The sequence below is a fragment of the Macaca thibetana genome, chromosome 9 (genome assembly GCF_024542745.1).
Source record: "Macaca thibetana thibetana isolate TM-01 chromosome 9, ASM2454274v1, whole genome shotgun sequence".
NCBI classification, from domain to species: Eukaryota; Metazoa; Chordata; class Mammalia; order Primates; family Cercopithecidae; genus Macaca; species Macaca thibetana.
Window position 1 is genome coordinate 111632054 of NC_065586.1, and position 25389 is coordinate 111657442.

The 25389-nt window shown below is 33.4% G+C and overlaps 1 protein-coding gene across 4 annotated transcripts in view; it reads left to right on the forward strand.

The window, feature by feature from the left end:
* ATRNL1 (attractin like 1) overlaps positions 1 to 25389 on the forward strand; it is an 827091-nt gene that overhangs the window by 422718 nt on the left and 378984 nt on the right. For all 4 annotated transcript variants that reach the window (XM_050804667.1, XM_050804668.1, XM_050804669.1 and 1 more), the window contains one exon: positions 5201 to 5279. In XM_050804667.1, coding sequence (XP_050660624.1) covers positions 5201 to 5279 — 79 coding nt within the window. The remainder of the gene's footprint in view (positions 1 to 5200; positions 5280 to 25389) is intronic.

Below are 25389 nucleotides of genomic sequence, written 5' to 3' on the forward strand. Positions count from 1 at the left end.
AACATATTATTTTTTAAAAAAAGAAAGCCCAGTTATCCCACCAATATCTATATCATGGAGCATAAAAACTTTTGCATAATATAATAGAAAAAGAAGACCTGAAAGAAAGCCGTAAATACTTATTTTTTTCTGACAAATTTGCCACAATACCAAATTAAAAGATACTAATGTTCAATGTTACCCATTAAACCCTTTGATTTAAGAGATAGAGAAAAGCTAACTAGGATACACAAACCTACAAATCTGTCATTTAACATAATAAAAGTTTGCAAAGCTTCTCTGTCCCATCAATCATAGTAGAAGGCGAAGAGGGGACAGGCTTGTCACATGGTGAAAGCAGGAGCAAGCAAGAGAGTTAGGGGAGGAGAAGTGCCACACATTTTTAAATGACCAGATCTTAGGAGAATTCACTCACTATTGTGAAGTCAGCATCAAGCCATGAAGGATCTGTTCCCCTGACCCGAATACCAGGCCCCACCTCCAACACTGGTGATTACCATTCAACCTGAGATTTGAGTCGGGACAAATATCCAAACTATATCAGAAGGGATAGCATGGAATACGGGACACTGCTTCACATGGTCATTCAAGAAATTCAGATGGTGGAAATTCTGTCATTCTTCAGGTGTCCAAGATTGTCAATAAAGACAGAGACTCTCTAGTAGTCACCAAAGGAAGAATGTGACTTTTTAACTATGCTGAATAAATATGACAAATATTTATTGTTTGTTTGTTTGCTTCTTTGTTTTGCTTTTTAACAAAGCAAGTGTTCTTAATAAACTGGTTTTTGTTTGTATGTATATTTTTTAAGAGAACTGTCACTTTTGTTTGCAATGTAATTTATTAGAAATCAAGAACATTGATAAAGTATTACCCTATATAAAGATAATAATGCCAAATGAGACATTCAGTATTAGAAAAAATGATGTTATTCAAATCAATTAAAAAACCAATTTCACGAGGCTGAGGCAGGAGAATGGCATGAACCCGGGAGGCGGAGCTTGCACTGAGCTGAGATGGCACCACTGCACTCCAGCCTAGGCGACAGAGCGAGATTCTGTCTCAAAAAAATAAAATAAAATAAAAATTTCATTTATTTAGCAAAAATGTATTGACAACTATTGTATGCCAAGTAGTAAGATATATTTTACTGGATTTTTGATATTTATTGGAAATTATGAGAATATTATTTTAAAAGTATTTTCTTACACTGTTTATTGATTTTAGCAGCCAAGTTTTTACATCATGTTAGCTCTTTTACTGCTAACCTAATAGGAATTAGCATAGAAAGCATCTGATACGAAACCTTAAAGTATATAACTCCTTGTTTCAACGAAGTGAAATTATGAAAGTTGTATATTTTATGCTATCCTTGAATATCATTACAAAAATGATGTTTACTTGAGTCATAAAGTTTAGATAAGAAAGAATTTAAGCTCCTCATGAGAAATTCAACTAGTATTCCTGTCTCAAACTGAATCTTTATTATGTAACTCTTAAGGAAGAGGAATGCTGTGAATTATTAATCAAATAAAAATACATTTTGGTATTTAAGTTGGGTTTACTGAATATAAGTAACTTTTCTATATATACTATTTTTACTGCAACAGATATTCTGAAAGAAACAGTTGACAGGATCTGGTAATCTGGGTGTAAGGGATGATATAATTGAAATGTAAATTGTTTTTAACATTTTAGCTGGAAAGTAATGGTGAAACAGAGGAGTGAGAGCAAAGGGAACAACTTGCAATTTAATACTTTGAATCTTAGAGGATTTACTTCAACTCTCTGTGACTTAGCTTTCCCATGTTTTCAATGACCACATGACAGTATAGATCTATCATCTGCAATTATAGGAATTAAAGAGATAATTCATGTAAAATACTCAGCATAGTGCTTTGTACATATTACTCAATAGATGTTAGTTGCTTTTCTAATCATGAACATTATTAATGGTTAAGCTTGGATATGGTAGGTTTGAGGTGATATTAATATTTTTGTCATAATTCTTAAGGGTATCATGGTCTGACTGAAATTCAGATAAATGAACCCTCAGACCATATCTACAGTGTCCATTCTCAGTACCACATCTTAAGAGTTACATTGGCTGGGCGCGGTGGCTCATGCCTGTAATCTCAGCACTTTGGGAGGCCAAGGCAGGCAGATCATGAGGTCAGGAGATCGAGACCATCCTGGCCAACATGGTGAAACCCCGTCTCTACTAAAAATACAAAACAAATTAGCCAGGCGTGGTGGTACACGTCTGTAGTCCCAGCTACTCAGGAGGCTGAGGCAGGAGAATTGCTTGAACCTGGGAGGCAGAGGCTGCAGTGAGCTGAGATCACGCCACTGCACTCCAGCCTGGGCAACAGAGTGAGATTCTGTCTCAAAAAAAAAAAAAAAAAAAGGTACACTATTAATCCAGGTATAACAACAGAATTATAACCACTATGATGATAATTCAGACTAGAGAAGGGTTCCTCAACCTTGGCAATATTGGCATTCTGGGCTGGGAAAATGCTGTTGGAAAGCCGACCTATATATCGTATGATATTTATGTAGCATCCCACTAGATGCCTGTCAAGTGGTGAAACCCAAAAATGTCTCTGGACACTGCCAGATATCGCCTGGAGAACAAAAACATTCCTTGTTGAGAGACACTGGACTTGAGGCAATCCTCCGTACAAAAAAACCTGTCTATTCTTTAAATATATAAAGAAGTTTTAGCATACAGCGGACTGATTTTGTTTAACCTAGAAGGCAGACACAGCACTGATTGATAGAAGTTAGAATATTGGCCAGGCATGGTGGCTCATGCCTGTAATTTCAGCACTTTGGGAGGCCAAGGCCAGCGGATCACCTGAGGTCAGGAGTTCGAGGCCAGTGTGGCCAACATGGTGAAACCCCGTCTCTACTAAAATACAAAAAATTTAGCCAGGGTGGTGGCCTATGCCTGTAATCCTAGCTACTCAGGAGGCCGAGGTGGGAGAATTGCTGGAATCCGGGAGCAGAGGTTCAGAGGTTGCAGTGAGCCAAGATTGTGCCACTGCACTTCAGCCTGGGTGACAAAGCGAGACTTCATCTCAAAAAAAAAAAAAAGAATATTTTCAAAATTTGAATTAACTAGAAATAGAATGCACTAAGTTGTGAGTCAGCAACTTCTCAACTTCTCAGCTACAATGAGTATTTAATTAGGTGCTGTATCACTATCAGAGCTGTACTGGGAACTTCCTTCCTGGGAGGGACTTGGAACTAAGAAATCTTTTATATCCCTTTCAAGGATAAGATGCTCTCATTTTGACAGATGTAAAGATGCAGATTTGGAAATCATTTTAATTGAGGTCATAGTTGAAATCATGAAAATAACTGTGCTTTCTCTTTGAGGGCAAGAGAAAAGAAGAGCACAATTGCATGAAGTGAATTTTAAGGAATGTCCATAATTTAAAAGAGGGAATTTGGAATGTAACCTATATTCATTGAACCTATATTGAGTTAGGAAGTATTGAGCAAAACAAAACAAAACAAAATGAAAGAAAGTATTCAGGAGAGAGTTTTAAAGAATGAATGATTAGTATTGTCAGTTGAGAAGTTGAAGTCTGATAGTAGAGAAAACACCAGTTTATATAATTTCTAGAAAATCATGGTGACTTTCTGTTGAAAACAAATTCTGAGAAAAGTGTCCCCTAAAATGTTGAATATTACATAAAGGGTACCTATGTTAAAATCACTTCTATGGTTGGAAAGGTTAGTATCACTGACTTTTAAAAAAATAGATTTCCTTTGATTCTGCAGGCAGGATTAGAGAACGGATATTGAAACAGAATGATTATGAGATAGTGGGCACACTCAGAGCTGCCAGCATATGGAAAGGAAAAAACTTTGAGGCTTAAGTAGCTGGATTTGTATTTGGGTACTACGACTTACTCCATGTGTGACTATAAGCAATGAACTTCAAAATCTCTGAGGACTGGATTCCTCTTTTCTCAAATAACAATAATATATGCTATCTTGAAGGATTTCTAAGACTAAATCCAATCATCGGTATGACGTATCCAGCACAGCATCTGGAATGTGTGCAGCACTCAATGGATAGATGTTAAAATTGACATTGTTGTTATCATTGTCATTGAAGGATATTCTAAGGTCTTCTGCTTCAAATGAGGCATAGGCAAGGAGAAAAAATATATTGAAGACTTGACAAGAGTGGAAAGTGTCAAAAATTGTCACTGCTTATGAGTGACTCAAGTGATGAACACAGTGATTATCAATTAAGGATGAGTACCAGGTTTTACTTGTGGTGTCCAGTGACCAGTGGATCTGTAATGGCCCAGTTCTGTTCACTTCTGGGTCTTCTCATAGCATAATCTATGACTACAGAGCAAATAAGGGGAAAATAAACAGTGATACAGGGTTGCAATTGATTAATGAGAATCATGTAAATCTCTGTCATTTTGAGATTTGTTAGGCTTGAGTTCCTTCTAACAAAGTACCCTGCATTATCATAGTTTATTGCATATAGTACCTAATATATTAGACCACATGTATGAACATTGTAACTGACTTATTTCTTAATGTAAACATTAGCATATGCCAGGGTTTCTCAGCCTTGGTACTACTGATATTTCGTATTGCTGATCCTTTGCTGCTGGGGACAGTCTTCAGCGTTGTAGAATTCTTGCAACACCCCTGCACTCCTCTCCCAGTTCTGACAAACAAAAATGGCTGCAGACATTGCCAAATGATCCCTAGGGGGAGGGAGCAAAATAATCTTTGGTTGGGAACCACTGGAATATGTTCATATATAAAATAGTGATAAAAATAATATAAATGTACATGTGTAACATTTGGTTTTATAAAATTTCCGTATTTTATGACTCATAATAGCAATTCTAAATAGATTTTGGTTGTGATTTCTGTTGCTTCATAAGACCAATGGAATTATAAATTTACATTCCTTCTGACAGAGAAAATTCTAAATATTGACCATAATCTATAGCAAGAAATGTAAATATTTTTTCTACCTGTACATTTTTATTATATTTGAGAGAACATTTTAAACATTGGAAATTTATCCTATTTTTGATTGTTTATCTAGACAAAGTAATTACTTACATATATTTTTGAGTCTTTCATGTACTTTTTTTTCATTACATAGTTCAAATAAGTTTTGAGCAAAAATTATTTGTGTTTTATTCTCCAGTTGTTTCCTGTCCTTATTGCTGGTGGCTGCTGTGGTATGGAAGATCAAACAAACTTGTTGGGCTTCTCGACGGAGAGAGGTATCAGTAATATTATTTAATCTTTTGTTTAAAGATTTAAGCAAATAAGTGAATCTCTATTGTCTGTTAATTAACATGCTGTCTTAGAATACAGAATTTCAAATCATTTTTACATACTAATATTCAAAAATCACTCTAGTATTTTTTAAGCTTTAGAGCAAACTTTATCACTGTAATTTTAAGTTAGTATTTGTAAAGGCATTGGTGTGTTGCAAACTAGTTTCTAAAAATGGTATTGGAATTTATAGTGAATACAATTATTTATTATGTTTAAATGATTTTGTAATATATTTAACTTAGGCATTTAGTTATGCTATAAAGACATAATTTATTTTTCTTAAGTGTCTGTTGAAATTTAAAATTCTGAGTGATAAATAGTTTTGGTTTTAAAAAAGATTTTATAGCCTAGAAATTTATTATAACATTCTCTTTTTGGGAATCAAATCTTCTCCATTTTTTGATTATCTAATAATCCAACTATGTTTAAAGAGCACATCCATTGGATAAATTTCTGTATTAGAATTGATTATTTTTCTTATAATCCTAAAATTGATGAAAACAATAATATTCTTACAAAATAACAACTGATTATGTAAATTGTGTATATTCGTTAATTGAAAGGAATGAAGAAACAAAATCATCTGAGGAGCAAAAGTATGCAGTAGATTTATTCTTCTATATCTCATTTATTCAGAAAGCTAGTTTCTGTTTTTATCAGTATTCTTTTATTATACTATATTCTATTAGTATTAATCTTAGTATTTTATTTGCTATTGCACTTCTCCATATATTTCTATATGGGGTTTTTTTTTGGTAACAATATAAAACAACAGTATAATTGCTTACCTTCTTTTTTCCACTTAAAAAAATGTAATATTTAAAGATGTAAAAATAATCCAGGGTGTTCTAAGCTGTAGAATTAGTAAGTGACATGAGTTCTTCTTAGTCTATTTTTAAGCACCCATCAAAGATCAGTACCTATGTATAATATATTTGTAAACTGGAGTCCCTCCCTGCCTTCAAATAAATCATTCATCTTAATATTCTCTGCCTCTCTGATTTTCTGTATCTGGCCAGTGCAACATCAGTGAGGGTTTACTTGGAATGACTGCATGTTAAAAAGTAATCCAATTGAAAAAGCTTATTAAATATAAATATATAAATATTTGGCAAGAAGTCAAATTCTCTGCAGAGGTAAACAATCATCTAGACATGTTAGATGATCTATTACAGTAAAATTATAGATTTGGGAAGGAAAAATCAAAATTATAGGCAGGTAGTGTGAAGGCCTTCCTTCCATAATGGAATAGGGCAAGTGACAATTTATGTCCTTAATCATTAGAAGAGAAGGCTGAATCAATCAGGGATCCTCGGTTCCCATTGCATCGTGAGGAGCACTATTTAAATATCTGATCTCTAAACTTTATAAAATGTGTCTATGTAAATATAGCATTGTGAAAATATCGAATTGTAACTCTACCATTAATTGGCAGCTAAATATAAGTAAGTGGTCTAGTTAAATTTCCTTACCTCTTAAAAGAAGGATTTGTACCCTAGAGTTAATTCTCAGTTGTGGTCTATTCTTTCAAGCCCTATAAATGTCTACATGTAACTAAAGTTTAAAAATGATATTTAATATTTGTTAAAACTAATATGAATAGTTTAGCTATAAAACTTTCATACTTCTCAAAATGACAAAGTGATTTTGGCTAATATTGTATTATCTCAGTGTAGTAATGCTGTTTATTACATAGTAAACAGGTGCTCTGGCAAGCTGATACTACTTTAATTTTTAAAATATTAATATAAATTTATCTTTTGGAAGTCAGAATCGTTCAATATATGTGGTAGATGTGGAAAGGATAAAAGAGAAATAGTAGAGGGGAGCTAGATTAGGATCACTTTCCAGTTTATATCTGTATTATTAATATTACTATGTCCTCTGGAAATTCCTTTAATATAATGCCCTTCTTTCCAAAACTCATCCAGGTAGTGCTTCTTTCTATTAAAGTGTATAATAGTGTTTGCATTTAATTTGCTACCGCTTCCAAAAAAGAAAACGTGTCTTGAGAGTTTATGTTATGCTATAGCATTACACGTTAAAAATATTGTGAAGAGTTTTCTCAAATATAGTTTTAATAAATTCCTTTAAATGTAAAATCCTAAATATTTTAGAAACTATTCATATATTGATGTCCAAAATAAAGATGACATTGACTTTGATGAGTATTAGAGAGCTGCTATTAGCTAGTAATGTTTATATTGCAGTCGTCCCCCCTTATCCATAGTTTTAGTTACTCACAGACGATTGGAGTCCAAAAACATTAAAATACTTTGAGAGAAAGAAATGTTGGGGGGAGGTGGGAAGTGACAGTGGGAGAGACCACATTTACATAAATTTTAGTACAGCATATTATTATAATTGTTCTATTTCATTGTTATTGTGGTTAATCTCTTGCTGTACCTAATTTATAAATGAAAATTTATCATTGGTTTTTTATATATATGGAAAAACATAGTCTGTATAGGGCTTAGTAGTATTTACAGTTTTAGGCATCCCCTGGGTGTGTTGAAACATATTTAAGGGGGAACTACTATGTTAAGAAATTGGTTTTCATTTTGGTCTTAAGAGACCTGGAGATTTTTAACCACACTAGTTGTAGTTATGTGATAATTCCATTTATAGACTTCATGTGAGTGGAGGTAAAAATATGTTTATGTCTAATCCTCTCTTTATTCAGTTTTAAATATTAGATTAACTGTAGTATTTCCAAAAGGAAAATAACCCACTATTATTTCTTTATGTGAATGTTACTGTCTCTTCAAAACATTGAAGAGATCAATTATTGTAAAGCTCAGAGGACACCTTTGATTAGTAAAATGACAGTTTATGTGTTACAGTAAATGAAAGTTACTTAAAGGATTCTTTCTTTTTAGAATTTATTTAGTTTTATTACAGCAGTTGTACTAGTTGCGTTTCCAAATGTAATGAAACTTTAAAATGAAAATAATATTTGGAAATGTTTCAACATATTGTGTTCCTTCAACTAGGTGTGTTACTTTTTTAACTAAAGTTTTGTTTTCTCATAAACACAGATATACTTATTGTGGCATAATTTTAAATTCAGAGGACAGTCATGTTATGACTTTTGAATAACACCCTTGAGAATTCAGGGGCTCTTAAACACACATTAAAAAAAATGAAACTACAAAAGGCTTCAATTTTGATATGACCCCTTCATACACTAACCCCAAACAAATTTCTATGGTAACCCTGTTAAAAAGATGAAAACTTTCTTTTGGGATGCGCTAATGAATGGAAACAATAAGTGTATATTGATAAGTGGAAATATTACAATACACTAGAAAGATGAATTCATTTATATAGCTTGTCCTTTTTACAGAGGTGTTAAAAACATTTAGCTTCAGTGGCACATTCAGTTATAGTCATCACATTATTAAAATATTTGTCAGGAGCAAGTATATGTAAAAAGGAGTCTATTGAGCTGTTTTTATGCTTGATAATCTTCATTCTTAATCTGAAATTTGAATTTTAATAGGTATCATACGGTGTAAAGATATTTAATTGTTGAAGATATTTAATTGTTCACTGCAATGAAGAGATTTGATCAAAAATTTGACTATGATGTGTGCAAATATGATGCTTATTTTAATAGTTACAAGAAGCTAATTTTTTCCATTTTGAGTTGTTTAACTGTAGCATGTCTCAGTGAAACTTTAACTGCAAAATCTGTAGAATAAAAGATCCATAGGCAAAGGAAGGGTTATTTTTACATTAACTTCATATTACTAGTGAGTCTATTTGAATGATCACTACATTTCATGTGATAGCAATTTTTTCCTTTTTAATTCTTGTAAATTTACAGTTTTTTTAAAGTTTAAAAATATTTTAATGTAGAATTTTACCACACTACTTTTTTTTTTTTTTTTTTTTTTTTTTTTTTTTTTTTCTGATATGGAGTCTTGCTCTGTCGCCCAGGCTGGAATGCGGTGGTGCAATTTTGGCTCACTGCAGGCTTCACCTCCCGGGTTCACACCATTCTCCTGCCTCAGCCTCCAGAGTAGCTGGGACTACAGGCGCCCACCATCATGCCCGGTTAATTTTTTTGTATTTTTAGTAGAGACGGGGTTTCACCGTGTTAGCCAGAATGCTCTCGATCTCCTGACCTGGTGATCCACCCACCTTGGCCTCCCAAAGTGCTGGTATTACAGGCGTGAGCCACTGCGCCGGGCGACCACACTACTTTTTACTATTTCTCACATATTAGACTTCTCTTCTGCTTCAAAATCAATACAGGAGAATTTGGAGGATAAGACATGTCCAATGAGGGATTGAATTTATGTTCATAATACCCTATCTCCCTGCACAGTTTGTAATCATGAAGCATAAACCTAGATTTGTATTTTTTATTATCACCCTTAAATTTGAGTGAAAAATAATAAACCAATATCCACAAGTAGAGTTTTAGTAGCTTTGAGTAACAAACTAGTTTTCCAGAGGCAAATATGTTAGTTCTTTCCTTCTATACCTGTTTTATTGTTACAAAACCAGACATAAGTAATAATATTAAACTATACTTTAATAATGACATTTTATGGGTATATAAACCAATTAGTTATAAAATATTCTCTGACGTGGTAAATAGTGATAAATAGACTCTCATCTAAGTAATATTAATGCAATGTAGCCGTGTTTTACAAATTGAACTACTCTTTTCTCCTGAGACACTAAATATATTTACAGAAAGAGGACTGGGCACAGAATAAAAACATTAAGGAAACAATGAAAGTGTTATTTTAGGTGGATAAATTCAAATTAACTGATTACGTACTGCCTGCAACCTTTTGTAGAATTTCATAGCACTTCAAAGCTCTGTAGTTTGTAAATGTTTAAACATTTTAACATATAGATAAAGCTTTCCATTAAACACATACTTTTTAAAACTCATTAGTAAATATTTCACTCAAATAAATGTCTTTGCAGTTAATGGCCACAATGTCAGCTTACTGTTGCTTGTCATTTGCTTTTTATTGAATTGCAAACTAAAATGATTATTATTGTATTAATTTTCTTCCTTTATCCTGTGAGACTAGAAATTACAGGTCTTCAGCATGCCTATTGCGTTATCATACTTTGAAAATTTTAACATAAATTTACTTTAAAATAACTTGAATTGAGAAGTCAAATATGTATGGGGCTGAGATTTGAAAAATAACTGATATATGCCTTTTAAACCTGTTTCCAAAGACCTTATGGTAAATATAGTGCTTCCATTTTGCTCTGTTCAACAAAGGTATATCAGTTTCTTGCTATATTATAAGCAAATTGATAAATACTGAGGATATAAAGAAAAAGATATTGACCCCATTATTGGGGAATTTGTAGTTTTAAAACATTTCAGTGAGGCAGACAGACACACACACATACACGTACAGAGTTCTTAGGGGAGCACCTGGATTTACTTTATTGTGATGTCATGCATAGGGAGATAGAATATATTGAAAAGTTTTCTGGAAATCAGATTAGTAATGGAAGTAAATGTGAACTGTTTCATAATTATACACAGGATTAATTTAAAAAAAAAACCCTAAACCAAAAAACTTTGGACACTGTTTTTACTATATGTGCAATATAACAGATTTGTCTCAAATCACTTTTTCTTTATTATATGCTATTATCTTTATATTTAGACCCAGTCACTTAGACTAAAACATTATATTGATTTATTCTAAAAACTGTAGTCTCACTAACCGCAACATCTTATCTGTCTTATATACTCAAACGAATGTATATCTCGATATATGTGTCTGATGTTTATGTGTATATATGTGTTTTTATGCTAAAAAGTTCATTTTTTATCTAAAATTCAAACTTAACCAAGTGTTCTGTATTTTTATTTGCTCAATCTGGCAACCTTATTTTCAACACAAATGCTCACCCTGGAGCTCAGGGGTGGGTTCAACCTCATAAAATCCACAGGAACTCAGAGAGAAGTAAAAAGGAATAATTCTCTAAAGTAGAATCTTGATTTGTTTTCAAAATAAGGGAGAGTTATACTGGGCAAGCAAAAATAAAAGATGTTTACTCCATATATTATTTATCAAAATTAAAAACTCTTTGGCTCACTAGTTAGATTTCTGAAAATATATCTTAAATATATGTACCTGCCTACCTTTTCAAAGTATACTCATTTATAGATACTTACAGAGAGATTTTTGTATATCAAAACTATTTCATATCATTCAAAAAGATTCTAGAAAGAAGTTCTGTGTTCTTATTAGGTAACTGAAAAAAAGAATGAGACATATTTGTGTTAATATTAAATTAGTTTATTCCTTCCTTCAACAAATATTTATTGAACCACTATTGTTGTTTCAAGCACATTTTTAGACAAGTACAGCAATGAACAAGCCAAATAAAATCCCAGCCCTCAAAAATGTTTACAGATCTGAAAATCTATATTATTAACTGGAAAATACATGACATAGTTTTTTTGATGTTGCTATTTGTATCAATCACACATGCACAAGCATAACGTGCATGGAAATTATGGGTCTGTTGGTATTTGATAAAGAAGAATGACTATGTTATTTGATAACTATAATGCAAACAAATAGTCAAATAATGGGCAAGTTGAGAGAACATGACCTAACATTTTAAGTTAGGCACTTAATAAAAATAGTATTTAATTTTCACACTAAAAATATGTATATTTGCCCTTTACCTAGATAAGGAATTTGAGGAGACAGAGTGCAATGCTCAAAGCTTACAACTAGTAAAAGAAGAAGCTGTAACTTAAAACCAAGTCTGTCAGACTGAACCATACAGAGAACTTTACAGATAGCCTGAGTTTGAACAAGTTGGTTTCATAATGGACCACTTATAATGTAACTTATGCATCTGTTTGTTGTACAGGAAATATGTTGTATTTCATCTAATATTATGACACAATCAATCATTATTTGATGTACCAGTTACAAAGAAAACATGACACTTATTCAACTATTGCACAATGTTCACTTCCCACTGAGAATATTTATTTTCTACATATTGAAAGAGCTCTTATATAATTATTTAGATATAGTTTTGTTGTATGTCATTCATATTTATACAGAGAGGAGAATAAAAGCAAAATAAATTGGGTAAAGTTTTGCTACAGCTTATTCACCTTCATAGTCCAAGTTTTTAAAAATTACTTTTTGAGTTAAGCTAAATATATTGTATGTTTCACATAGTATCATTGACTACAATAATCAAGTTTATGTCTGTGCAGGCAATGAGAACTACATCACAACTGTCATCTGGCCAGCAGTGATTATACAATGTCATTGATTTTAAAACACATTAGAGTTTAGAGATATTAAAATGTGAAATAATGTTTCTTAGAGTCAATCTAAAATGGGAGAACCTTCTTTATAAGGTGTTTAAGACTAAGCGAATTAATGCATAACCCCACTGCATTTTACCTAACAGACTTCAATAAATGTTAGCTGTTATTGATATGTCATACAAAGAATGATCAGCATTATACATTAATATTACTAACAACAACTCCTGTGTATCTTGGACTCCTCCTCCATTTCTACTGTAATGTGATGGTTCTCAATCTAGTAGACCCTTGAGAATCACCTGTGGATCTTTAAAACGTGTGTGTGTGTGTGTGTGTGTGTGTGTGTGTATTTGCATGCCATTTTACTGTTCCATCCCCGTCAGATATACAAAATCAGAATTTCTATGTGTGAGGCTCAGCCAAGTGTGTTTATTTTTAAAGCCCTCAAATGTTCTAATATGCACTATTGGCCTAGAAACACTGCTTTAGCTTCTACTCTGACAGAGCTGGGAAACTATTGAAGGGTTTCCAACAAACTTGTAAAGATATCTAAGTTAAAAGGATCTGATTTTAAGCTGATCACTGTGCTTCTGTGGTTAGTCCAAGTAAAATTGGTTTAGGGAAAGGAGTTTAATTTTTAATGTTAAGTTTGGTACATCTACTAGACATCTAATTAGATCTATCGAGGAGGCAGGAGTTGCATCTGGCATGAGGAAACAGAGCTGAGTAGGAAGTTAAATTTGGGAATCTCAGCATGTAGATGGCATTTGAAACTCTGGGACTAGATAAATTTACACAGAGAGGAGGATTAAGCCCTGAGGCATTCAAATTTAAGAAGTCAGAGAGAAGACAAGCAACCAGCATGAATACTGGAAAGCAGCTACCAATGAAGGTGGAAAAAAACCCTGAGCTTCTGGAAGCCAAGGAAACACTGTATAAAAAGGAACAGAGTTATCAGTTGTCCAAAAACTTCTGGTGGTTCAAGTGAAATAACTGAAAATTGACCATTGTATTTAGCTACTTAGAAATAATTGCTGACCCCAACAACAGCAATTTTAGTGGACTGATAGATGAAAAAGTTTGATTGAAGTTTGATGAGAAAGAATAGAACAAGATGACTTCTAGAGTGACAGCAAGAGGAGCCCCTGAGACCTATTCCCCAGACAAACATCATTAACTAGTGAAAAATCTTTAAAAAACAAACAACCGGCTGGTTTCAGTGGCTCACACCTGTAATTCCAGCACTTTGGGAGGCCGAGGACTGGCGGATCATGAGGTCAAGAGATCGAGACCATCCTGACCAACATGGTGAAACCCTCTCTACTAAAAATACAGGAATTAGCTGGGTGTGGTGGTACGTGCCTGTAGTCCCACATACTCGGGAGGCTGAGGCAGGAGAATCACTTGAACCTGGGAGGCAGAGGTTGCAGTGAGCCAAGATCCAGGCTGCACTCCAGCCTGGCGACAGAGCAAGACTCCATCTCAAAAAAAAGAAAATAAAAACCATTTAAAATATCTGGAAATAGTTTTAAGTGCATACGGAAAACAAACACTTGTTACGGGTGGAGGGTCTTGACTACGAGTTGCCCAGGTCCTTGGAGATTTGGACAAAGAACTGAGCAAAACGCACAAAGTAGCAGAGGAATGAAATGCAGGAAAGAAGCAGCAAAAGCAGAAACTTGTTAAAGAGAGAAAACATTCCACAGAGTGGGAGCAGGCCTGAGCAAGCTGCTCAAGGGCCTGGGTGCAAAGTTTTCTGGACTTTAAGTACCCAATTTGAGGTTCTTATTGGCTACCCCTTATCTGGAAGAAGGTTTTGGTTTGTGACTAGTTAAAGGCTGAGGTGAACTGGCACCCCATGTGGATAAAGGGATGGTCCCTGCTTGGTCTGTGGCCTATCCAAGGCACTCTCCTTTTCTGTCTGAGATGTGGTGGAAGGGGGAGGGCTGTAGGGAGAGTAGCTTTTGATCCTTTGTTACTCAGCTTGGGGAGAGAGGTTTTTTTTTCCCTTTTGGTTTAGTTTTAGGAAGTTGGTGTTAATTGGCCTCAGGTTCCCTGCCCCCAAACCCAGGCGTTTTCCTTTTGATCCAGTTTTGGGAAGTCATCATGAATTGGCCCTAGATTTTCTGCCCCTAGACCTTGGTGTTTTCTCTTTTAGAAGTTTGCTCAAATTGACCTTAAGTTCCCTGTCTGCAGACCTATTTTCCTGCCTCACACTTGTTTAAGAAAATCTACTAATTCTCAGTAAGAACAGCAAATCTAAAGCATTTGAGCCTCAACTTGCTCCCTTCCTACCCGCTCCTAGCTCACTGTGACTAGCATTTCTTATCCCCCCAGCTCCCTTTTGCAGACGCTGTATTCCAGACAAAATCAGCTGAGGCCTGAGGCTCTCTCATTCTAATGAGCCCCACTTGTATGGCAAGAAACTCTTCTCAAGGCATAGCAGCCTGATAATAACAGGGCCCAAGTCTCCCTCTCTCCACCTTTCTTATAGGGTAGAGATTTCGTGACTGGGGAGATAATATGAGAATACAAAAAAGTAACACCTCTGCTGGACACCCTGCTCCTGAAGCAGGAAAATTATTTAAGAGAGTTATGGGCCACTGTCCCCATCATTAGCTCTAGAGCTTGCACAAACTAGCAAAACCAATTCAAAAAGATATAAAATCTAAATAAACCTATAGCAAGCACAGAGATTGCATTTGTTATTTTTAAATTTCCAATTAGATACATCAACATTCTGTTTACAGCAAGCACATCTAGCACCCAGATTTTGTTTTCTAATATTAGAGAACTCTTTCCAACGGTTCCTCCATTCCTAACATACTCTCATTCTTGGTGTGTGTGTGTGTGTGTGTGTGTGTGTGTGTGTGTGTGTGTGAGGGTGCATGCACGCCCCTTCTTACATTTTGGTACTATAAGAAACTTCAAGTTTAGCTTGTATACTTCTTGCCCCAGTCCTAGAATTATCCATTTCTCCAAGGATCTCTGGTTCCCTTTCTTGTAGCATACATATTGCCTAGATTTTGATTTCTAAATACCATTCACCAATAAAAGGAGTTTGGATGCAAATCACACGAGAATCTCAATAGATACAGAAAAAGCATTTGACAAAGTCCAACAACCTTTAACCATAACAACACCCAGCTAGTTAGGAACAAAAAGGAAATCCTCAACCTGATAAAAGGCGTCTACCAATAACCCACATCTGGCATCGTACTTAACTTTTTTAAAATCACTTATATCAGGAACAAATCAAGGATATCCACTCTCTAATTCTATTCAGCATTTTACTGTATATTGTAGTCAGGGCATTTAGGCAAGGAAATGACATAAGCGCCATCTAGATTGGGAAGAAAGAAGTAAAGCTGTCTCTATTTGCAAATAACATGTTTTGTAAATAAAATTCCTTAGAAATCCACTAAAAAAACTGTTAGAACTAATACACAATTTTAGCAAGGTTCAGGATGCTAGAGCAATATAAAAATCAGTTGTATTTCTATACATTAGCAATTAAGAATCTGAAAATAAAACTAAACAATTCAATTCAAAATAGCATCAATAAGAACAAAATACATAGGAACAAATTTAACAAAATCTGTAGAAAACATATACTATGTATATTAGTCCATATTCACACTGTTAATAAAGACATACCCAAGACTGGGTAATTTGTAAAGAAAAGAGGCTTAATTGACTCTCAGTTCCACATGGCTGGGTAGGCCTCACAATCATGGCAGAAGGTGAATGAGGAGAAAAGTCACATCTTACATGGTGGCAGGCAAGAGAGTTTGTGTAGGGGAGCTCCCCTTTCTAAAATCACCAGATCTCATGAAACTCATTCACTATCATGAGAACAGCATGGGAGAGACCCTCCCCATGATTCAGTTACCTCCCACTGGGTACCTGCTATGACAGGTGGGAATTATGGGAGCTACAATGCAAGATGAGATTTGGGTGGAGACACAGCCAAACCCTCTGAAAACTATAAAACATTGTTGGAAGAAATTAAAGAAGACCTAAATAAATGGAAAGATACTATATGTTGATGGATTCAAAGACTTTATATTGTTAAGATGACAGTACTCCCAAACTGATCTACAAATTCAACATAATACTTACCCAAATACTAGGTAGCTTGTTTGTAGAAATTGACAAGTATATCCTAAAATACACAGGGAGATGCAAAGGGCCCTAAACAACAATACCATTCTTGAAAAAGAACAAAGCTTACACTTCATAAATTCAAACTTACTGTACAACTATAGTAATCAAGATGGTGTGATATGGGCATAAGACTGGATATTTGGATCCATAGAATGTCACTGAGAATCTAGAAAGAAACTCTTACATTTATAGTTGATTGGTTTTTTACAAGAGTACCAAGACAATTAAATGGAAGAAAGATTCATCTTTGCAACAAATGGAGCTAGGCAACTGGGTAGCCACATGCAAAAGAATGAAGTTGGACCCATAACTCATATCACCATACCCAAATAAAGTCAACAGGAATCGATACACCAATATGTAAGACCTAAACTATAAAACTCTTAGAAGAAAATACAGAAGAAAATCTTCTTGATCTTTCAGAATCTTCTTAGACATGACATCAAAAGAAAAGATGATTAAAGAAAAAAAAATTGGAATTCATTGAAATTAAAATCTTTCTGCTTAAAAGACACCATGAAGAAAATGAAAATACCACCTCCAGAATGGGAGAAAACTTTTGCATATCATATATCTGATAAGATACTTGTATCTAAATATGCAAAGGACTCTTCCAAGTCAGTAATCAAAAGGCAAATTACGCACTTAAAATGAATATAGAATTTGAATAGGCATCTCTCCATATAATAAATGCAGTTTGCCTTTTGTAGTCATGGTTTCCGCATCTGTGGATTCACCCAATCAAGGATTGAAAATATTCTGAAAAAATGTTGAAAAATATAACAATAAATATAAAATAAAAATACATTATAACAACTATTTACATAATATTTGCATTGTATTGGGCACTATAAGTAATCTAGAGATGCTGTAAGGGCTTGGCATTGATTGTTAGTGGTGTAGTTGGTTGCAACAAATGGGAAAATGTGCATAGGTTATACGCCACTATGACACCATTTTTAAGTAAGTTACTTGAGCATCTGTGGATTCTGGTATTCTTGCAGAGATCCTGGAACCAATCTCCTGCAGATACCGAGGGACAACTGTGTGTGTGTGTGTGTGTGTGTGTGTGTGTGTGTATGGTCAGCAACTCATGAAAATGAAAAGATGCTCAACAACATTAGCATTAGCAGAAATAGAAATCAAACCTATAATAAGATACCACTAAATGCTTGTGATTGATAATACTGTTGTTATTATTCACCAATAATCATCACCAGTTATCACCAAAATGTTGGTGAGGCTATGGAGAAATTAGATCCCTCCTACATTGTTGTTGGATATTTAAAACTGCCACTTTGTAGTGTAATACAGTCTGACAATTCCTTGCAATGTTAAAGTTTCCATATGACCCAGCAATTCCACTCTTAGGTGAATACTGAAGAAAAATGAAAACATAGATCTACATAAAACTTTTACATTAATGTTCATAGCACCATTATTCATTACAGCTTTAAAGTAGAAATATCCCAAATGCCCAGCAACTGATGAATGGACAAATAAAAGGTGATATATGTGTAAATGGAATATTATTCTACATTAAAAGGGAGTGAAGTACTGATGCATGTTATAACAGTGAAAGAGCCTTGAAAACATTAGGCAAATCTAAAGAGACAGTAAGTAAATTCACGGTTGCCTTGGGCTGTGCTTGGGTATTTGATGGAATGTGGGGCCAGATGGAGAATGATTGTTAATGGGTACGTGGGTTCTTTCTGGGATGATGAAAATGTTTTAAAATTAGACTGTGGTAATTGTTGTACAGCTTTATGAAAAATTTAAATATTATTGAATCTTATGCTCTAAATGGGTGATTTACAAATTTCTTTGTAGAAATTGACAAGCTTCTTTGTTGAAATGGTTTGTCTGTGTCCCACCCAAATTTCATTTTGAATTGTAGTTCCCATAATCCCCACATGACATGGGAGGGACCAGATGGAGATAATTGAATCATGAGTGCGGTTTCCCCCATCCTGTTCTCATGACAGTGAGTTAGTTCTCTTGAGATAAGATGGTGGGTTTTTTTTTTCTTTTCTTTTCTTTTCTTTTTTTTTTTCAATACAGAGTTTCACCTTTGTTGCCCAGGCTGGAGTGCAATGGCGTGATCTAGGCTCACTGCAACCTCCGCCTCCTGGGTTCAAGTGATTCTCCTGCCTCAGCCTCCCAAGTAACTGGGATTACAGGCACACACCACCATGCCCAGTTAATTTTTTGTGTTTTTAGTAGAGATGGGGTTTCACCATGGCCAGGCTGGTCTTGAACTCCTGACCTCAGGTGATCCACCCTCTCGGCCTCCCAGAGTGCTGGGATTACAGGCATGAGCCACTGCGCCCAGCTGAGATCAGATGGTTTTATACGGGTAGTCCCCCTTCACTGGGCACTCATTCTCTGTCCTGTCCCCATGTGAATAAGGACGTGTTTGGTTCCCCTTCTGCCATGATTGTAAGTTTCCCGAGGCCTCCCTAGCCATGCTGACCTGTAAGTCTATTAAGCCTCTACCAGTCTCAGGTATGTCTTGCACAAATTGGGCTTAAGTTCATAACCAGTGTGAGAATGGGCTAATACATTTCTAGAAATTGACAGGTAGATTCAAAAACTTATATGGAAATACAAAGGACCCTAACTAGCAGAAACATTTTCGAAAAAGAACAAATTTACAGTTCCTGAATTCAAACTTACTACAAAATTATAGTAATCAAGATGGTATTATTATACTACACAGTATATTTCTTAGTTCTTTTGTGTTGCTATGAAGGACCATACCTAAAGGAAGAAGGTTTATTTGCCTCATGGTTCCACAGGCTGTACAAGAAGCATGGGACCAGTATCTGCTTCTGGTGAGCGCCTGTTAAAGCAACAGTGTTAAGATTCTTTATATTGCATAAATTATTGTGGAATGATAGTAATATAGTTTCCCTGAATTTTGTTGACAGGATTTGACATGTTAAAAGTTGAGTTTGCAGGTGATAATGCTACCTACATTCCATATTAACTTCAGTCATCATTCTGTAAATTGTTGCTTAAAATATAGAATTTCCTTCATTTAAAGAATTATGCCATAATTCGCACATCCGTGTTGAGCAATTCTCTTCCTACCACCACCTACCTCCCCTTGCAGGGGAATTTGTTTGCTAGGTATATACTGTTAACAGTTAGGCATTTATATACAGATTTAAACCTAATACAGAATTCAGCAGTATGTATTATTTATGAACTAAAGTTTCTTGTCATGTGAGCTTTTAAAATATATTCTACTGGTTCTAATTTAAGGAAAAAAAACCTTAAACAAAATAATTTTATTGTGATTTGAACATAGTTATTATAATACTTTATTAATTTTCTGAAAATAAATTTAGTCATTTAACAATACATAGTTGTCTTAGTAACTATTTTGTATTTTATCTCAGAATAAAAATATGTTTGCAATAATAGCATCCTGGATAATTGGCTTTCACAATAATTCAACCACATTATAAGGAACATGGAAATAGGTAATATACTGAATGATAGATATTGTGCATACTCCATCACTAGTAGTGGTTCACTATAACAGTGGTTCTCAACCAAAGAGGATGTCTTAAAATATAATTAGAAAAAGAGGCCTAGTCTGGTTGATTTTGATATCCCCATTAGATAAGTAATCCTGTTCTCCTCATGTCCAAGAATCACATCTGTACTGGAAATCATGCTGAACTGGTGTTCAGCCTGTACTGTCCTTATCTATAAATTACCGGGTATTCCTGCTGTATAGTATATTTATTTATTTTTAAATCATTTTGATGCCAGCATAATTATGGTCTAATTTAGTTTATTGTCATTCACTGAAATGATTCATTTACTTTAGTCATGATATTTAGGTAAAGCATTATTAGAGTATATTGAATGAACATGGTATTAGATTCATGCATGAATGTAATATTGAAAATGTTAACTATTATAGGATATTAATTATTTCAAGTCTGAAATCCACTGTTATTATATTGTAACAATTATGAAGCGTTGTAACCAATACTTTGAACAAGGGCAGTCAATCAGAGCTTGATTCTGTATTCCCACAGCCCATTCAAACTCATTTGCTGTGGCCAATTTGTTCTAGTTCCTAGAGTAGCTAGAATTGAAGATAATTTTTTTCTTATATCTCTTTTTAATAGATTTATGTATTTCCTTTCCTTGGCAATTTGGTATTATAAAATTTTATTCTATTAATGGAAGAGATTTTTAGAAGTCATCTCCTCTTTATTGGAAATAAACATGGACAGTTTGCTATCAAATCAAGCATTATTTTTATACCTTGTACATGTTTTCATATCTATTTTTAATAGGTGATATGTCTGTAGGTTTCAGAGTTCAACATTTCCACCAGCATTACCCACCCACTCAATTATTCCCTCCCCTCTATAGCCAATCAGTGTTATCAGGGTTTTTTTGTGTGTGTATATTCTTCTGAAGTTATTTTATACATACCGAAGCAATATGAATACACATCTTTTTCTACATTACTTACACTAATAATAGCATATTCTTTATACCCTGTTTTTGTATATTTTTAATGTAACTGTAAAGTTCTAATAAATTGTTATAATTCTGAATTATTTAGCAACATAAAAATATTTCACATCTATTGATGAGAAGTCAAAAATGTATTTTTTCCATTATAGTCACATTTTGACCACTTTATATCTTTATTTCTCTTTACTATTTATTTCTACAGTGGAGCATTTCTAATGCACTTAGAATATTCTTTTAGAGAGATATTTTTAAGAATTCCAGGATACCAATCCAGCTATGTAATTCTGAGAAATAATTTTTAGAACCACACTACAGTGGAGTACTCTCAAAAACTACATGGCTCTAACTCAAGTTTATAACAGTAATATAAGGAAAATGACTGAGAATTTCAGTAGGAAATTTAAGACACAGCAAGCTAAATTACAGTCTTAGAGAATTAAATTAAAATGTTGGCAAACTGCTTTAGATTATGTTATAAATTCTATGAAATATGACTAATATAAAATAATAAAGGCTTCTGCTACTTTTTCCTTCATTTAAATGAATGTGTGTGTGAGTTTGTGTGTGTGTGTGTGTGTAACTGCTTTTTATATTAGTGTAGAAGGACCATGTAATTGCATGGTTATTGTATTATGCAAGTATAAATTTTGTATCGTATTATTGTGTTAAGTAATGGTACAGACTTACAGCCTTCAAGTTCTAGCTTTCCACCTATGCATTTACAGCAATTAATATTTACTACTTTGATCCTAATGGCTTGCTTTGGAAATTGACTTAGAATGGCTTAGAAGCACACACTCATCAACTAGTAATAGCTTATGGTACAATAGCATCCAAATTTCAAATCTATACATGGTAAGTATTTTCAATCAAACTATATAAGATTATAATTAAAAACTTTAAAAATCATTATATATTTTGCAAATTTACCATTTGATTATTTTTATTATTTATTATTGCCATCCTAAATTTTTCTACTAGTATAAAAGTATATTTTGTTCCTAAAAATGCCAGGTTATTACCATAAATAACATTAATTTCCTTAAACATACAAGTTAGCAAGATTCTACTCAGTCTATTTCTCTAAAATTGTTTGAGTAAAAATGTTAACTTCTTATTTCTTATTTCTATTCATGCTGAAGTACTGACATTGTGAACTCCAATGAGGTCTATAATTGGTAAACTATCTTTGACTTTCAGAAAACACATAATTGTTTAAACAATTCTATATGATAGCTATAGTTTTCTTTTTTCTTCTTCTTCTTTTTTGTTATTATTAGAGATGGTATCTTGCTGTATGGCCCAGGCTGATCTTGAACGCCTAGGGTTAAGCAGTCCTACTACCTCAGCTTCCCAAATTGTTGGGATTACAGGTGTAAATCATTGCACCTGGGCAAGAGCCATAGTTTTCTAATCATAGTGCAAGAAATATGCTATTCTTAGAAGCTGGTTTTGTATTATATTGTTTAATATGAAACACGTATCTCCTGTAGATGTGGACAATTTATTATTACTTTCAGAATGGTTATTTGCCTAACAGATGAGCTAACATAAATTAAGCAGCAAATCAGTTTTGCTTCCTTTAGATAATTAGTAATTTACATATAACCTTTGGCTATTCTTTTATCTTAGGGTATTGATATAAGTTGCATAAAATTGTTTTCTATGTAGAATGTGCTTTGAAATGCAAAATCTAATTAAAATGCACTATTTTAGGACAGTTGAGTTGCTAAATGATACTATGGAGACTATTATAAATATTTTAGGAATCTGAGTGGAGTATATAAGAAAGCTAAATTATAACCTCTATGGACTACTTTAGGTTACTTTATCAGTCAGCTGAAACAAGAAAAACTGCCTAGATACTTAGATTATTGATTTTTTTTTACATATACTATATTTAGAAATAATGCAATTGTTACTGTATTATGATACCTAGACAATTTCCATTAAGGTACATATTAAAATAATATTTGCAAGATACACTAAGGTTAGTAGAGGAGGCTGATTGTGGCTGTAGGTATTCCACCCAGGGGCTTTCACACACACCCCAGGAGGCTGCTCAAGAACAATGAGTATCAACACATTTATAATCACTTAATGGCACACTTGTTAATGAATCATATTCCAATTACTAGCAACTGAAATTCAGTTTTGTAGAAGGCGTGGTAAATGATATACCTGTTTGTCCAGCCGGGACAAACAATAAGTATTTGTCAAGAACCTCCTATTTGCTTAACACACTTGTTCAGCAAGTACCCAATATTGGGTAAACTGTGGCATTTAGTTTTAAAACTGAAAATTTCCTAATTTTATAATAAAGATTGAGTGTAGAATCTTATGGTAGCTGTGAAATGTTATGTAGGTAGTTGATTATTATCCAGAATCTTAATGTATTAAATCACAGTTTAGTGAGGTCAATACTTTACAAATTCAAAGTAATGCTTTTTTAGATTACTGTCCTTCTTTTCCTTTTAATATGTGTGGTAAAGTGAACTACTGTGTTTTAGCTACTCTTTCATGTGTATTGGAATAAGTTTTTCTAAATGAAAATGTATCTCATTTTGTCCTGAAGATGAATTCAAAATTAGAGTTTGCCTGGTGAAAACTGTTTTCCACTTAATTTTGCAGATCTATTTTATAAAAAAATTTATATTAATTAAAAGTACATATCACATGATTTAGCCAGGGATGCCATGCATGCTGGCAGCCTATTAAAAAATGAAGAATTTTAAGATTCATTTCACTTTTGCTGTCATTGTTGATAGTTTTAGTCTATTTTTAATCCAAAATTTTAATCATATACTGATTCAAATTCTATGTTGAGATGTAATTTTAGAATAATGCAGGAACATTTTTATTTTGTTAAAATGTACTTATTTTTAATGTTTCCTAATTAGTGAATTACCTGCTCATTAGTGAACAACTAGGAGGTATTTTAATAACAGTTAGTTTAATGAGAATGGTGAAAACTAAATACACTCTCCAGAAAAATCTTGGCAAGGAGAATAATGCATAATAAGCAACAGTCACAATGTCTATGATCTCTTTTTGTTTAACCTTTATAAAACCTGTATAGTTTTGCTACCTAATGAGTGAAATATTTGGTGGCAGTCTGAGTACTGTCATCCTTTATCTAGTTGTTATTCTACTTAATATGTCTAATTATTGTGCTTAGAATTACTTCCTATTTTTTCTTAATATAAATGTTTGTTGGATTTCAAGTGAAGGTGACTTTGTTGCTGAAAGCTGGCAGTTAACGATAACAGTGGAATAAAACATTTGATGAATGTGAGTACATAGAAACACGCCTGGCAGAAGTTGTTGTCATACATAGTAAGTGGCCAGTGCACTTTTGTTCAGGCTATGGAATCATGGTGATATTCAATATAAAGAGAAGGAAAAAGAGAAGTCCTTACTCAATATTGAAATTCACAAGAAACAGAATAAATTATAATTGGCTTCATCTTTTTATGTTAAAAATTTAATATTTAACGTTAATTTAATTACCTGAATACAGGATTGCTAAACAATTTAAGTATAGCCATTGAAAATAGGATGCCCAATTACTAAAGCTATGTTCTTTTTGCTTTATTAAAGATTTTAAATGCCAGCAACATCACTTTGGTAGTAATATTTTCAGGTAATATTGATTATAAAGCACATATGTTCGTGTCTACGTGAACTGGATATTATCTTAAATATCTTTGCCAGAATTTAGATTCTAAATATAAAGCTCTCAGCAAGTTCTTAATGCTTGGAAAAAACTCAGCTTTCATCTTAGCTAGAATATGAGGTAGTACGTAAAAAACAAATGTAGGTTCTTCTATACTAGATTTCTAAAAACAAAATTTGATTTTGGAGTGTTAGGTTTTATTTCAATTTAATTTAATTTTTAAAATAAGTAATATATTAACATAATTCAAATGTAGGAAAAAATAAAAAGTTATAAATTTAAAAGTTTTACATTTATCTATAACCTAGTCTACACTTTCCCTCCCTGCCTTCATAGATAAACACTTGTTTATTATGTATCCTTCCAGGTTTCCTTTATCATGATATTGCATATTCCAACATCAACATAT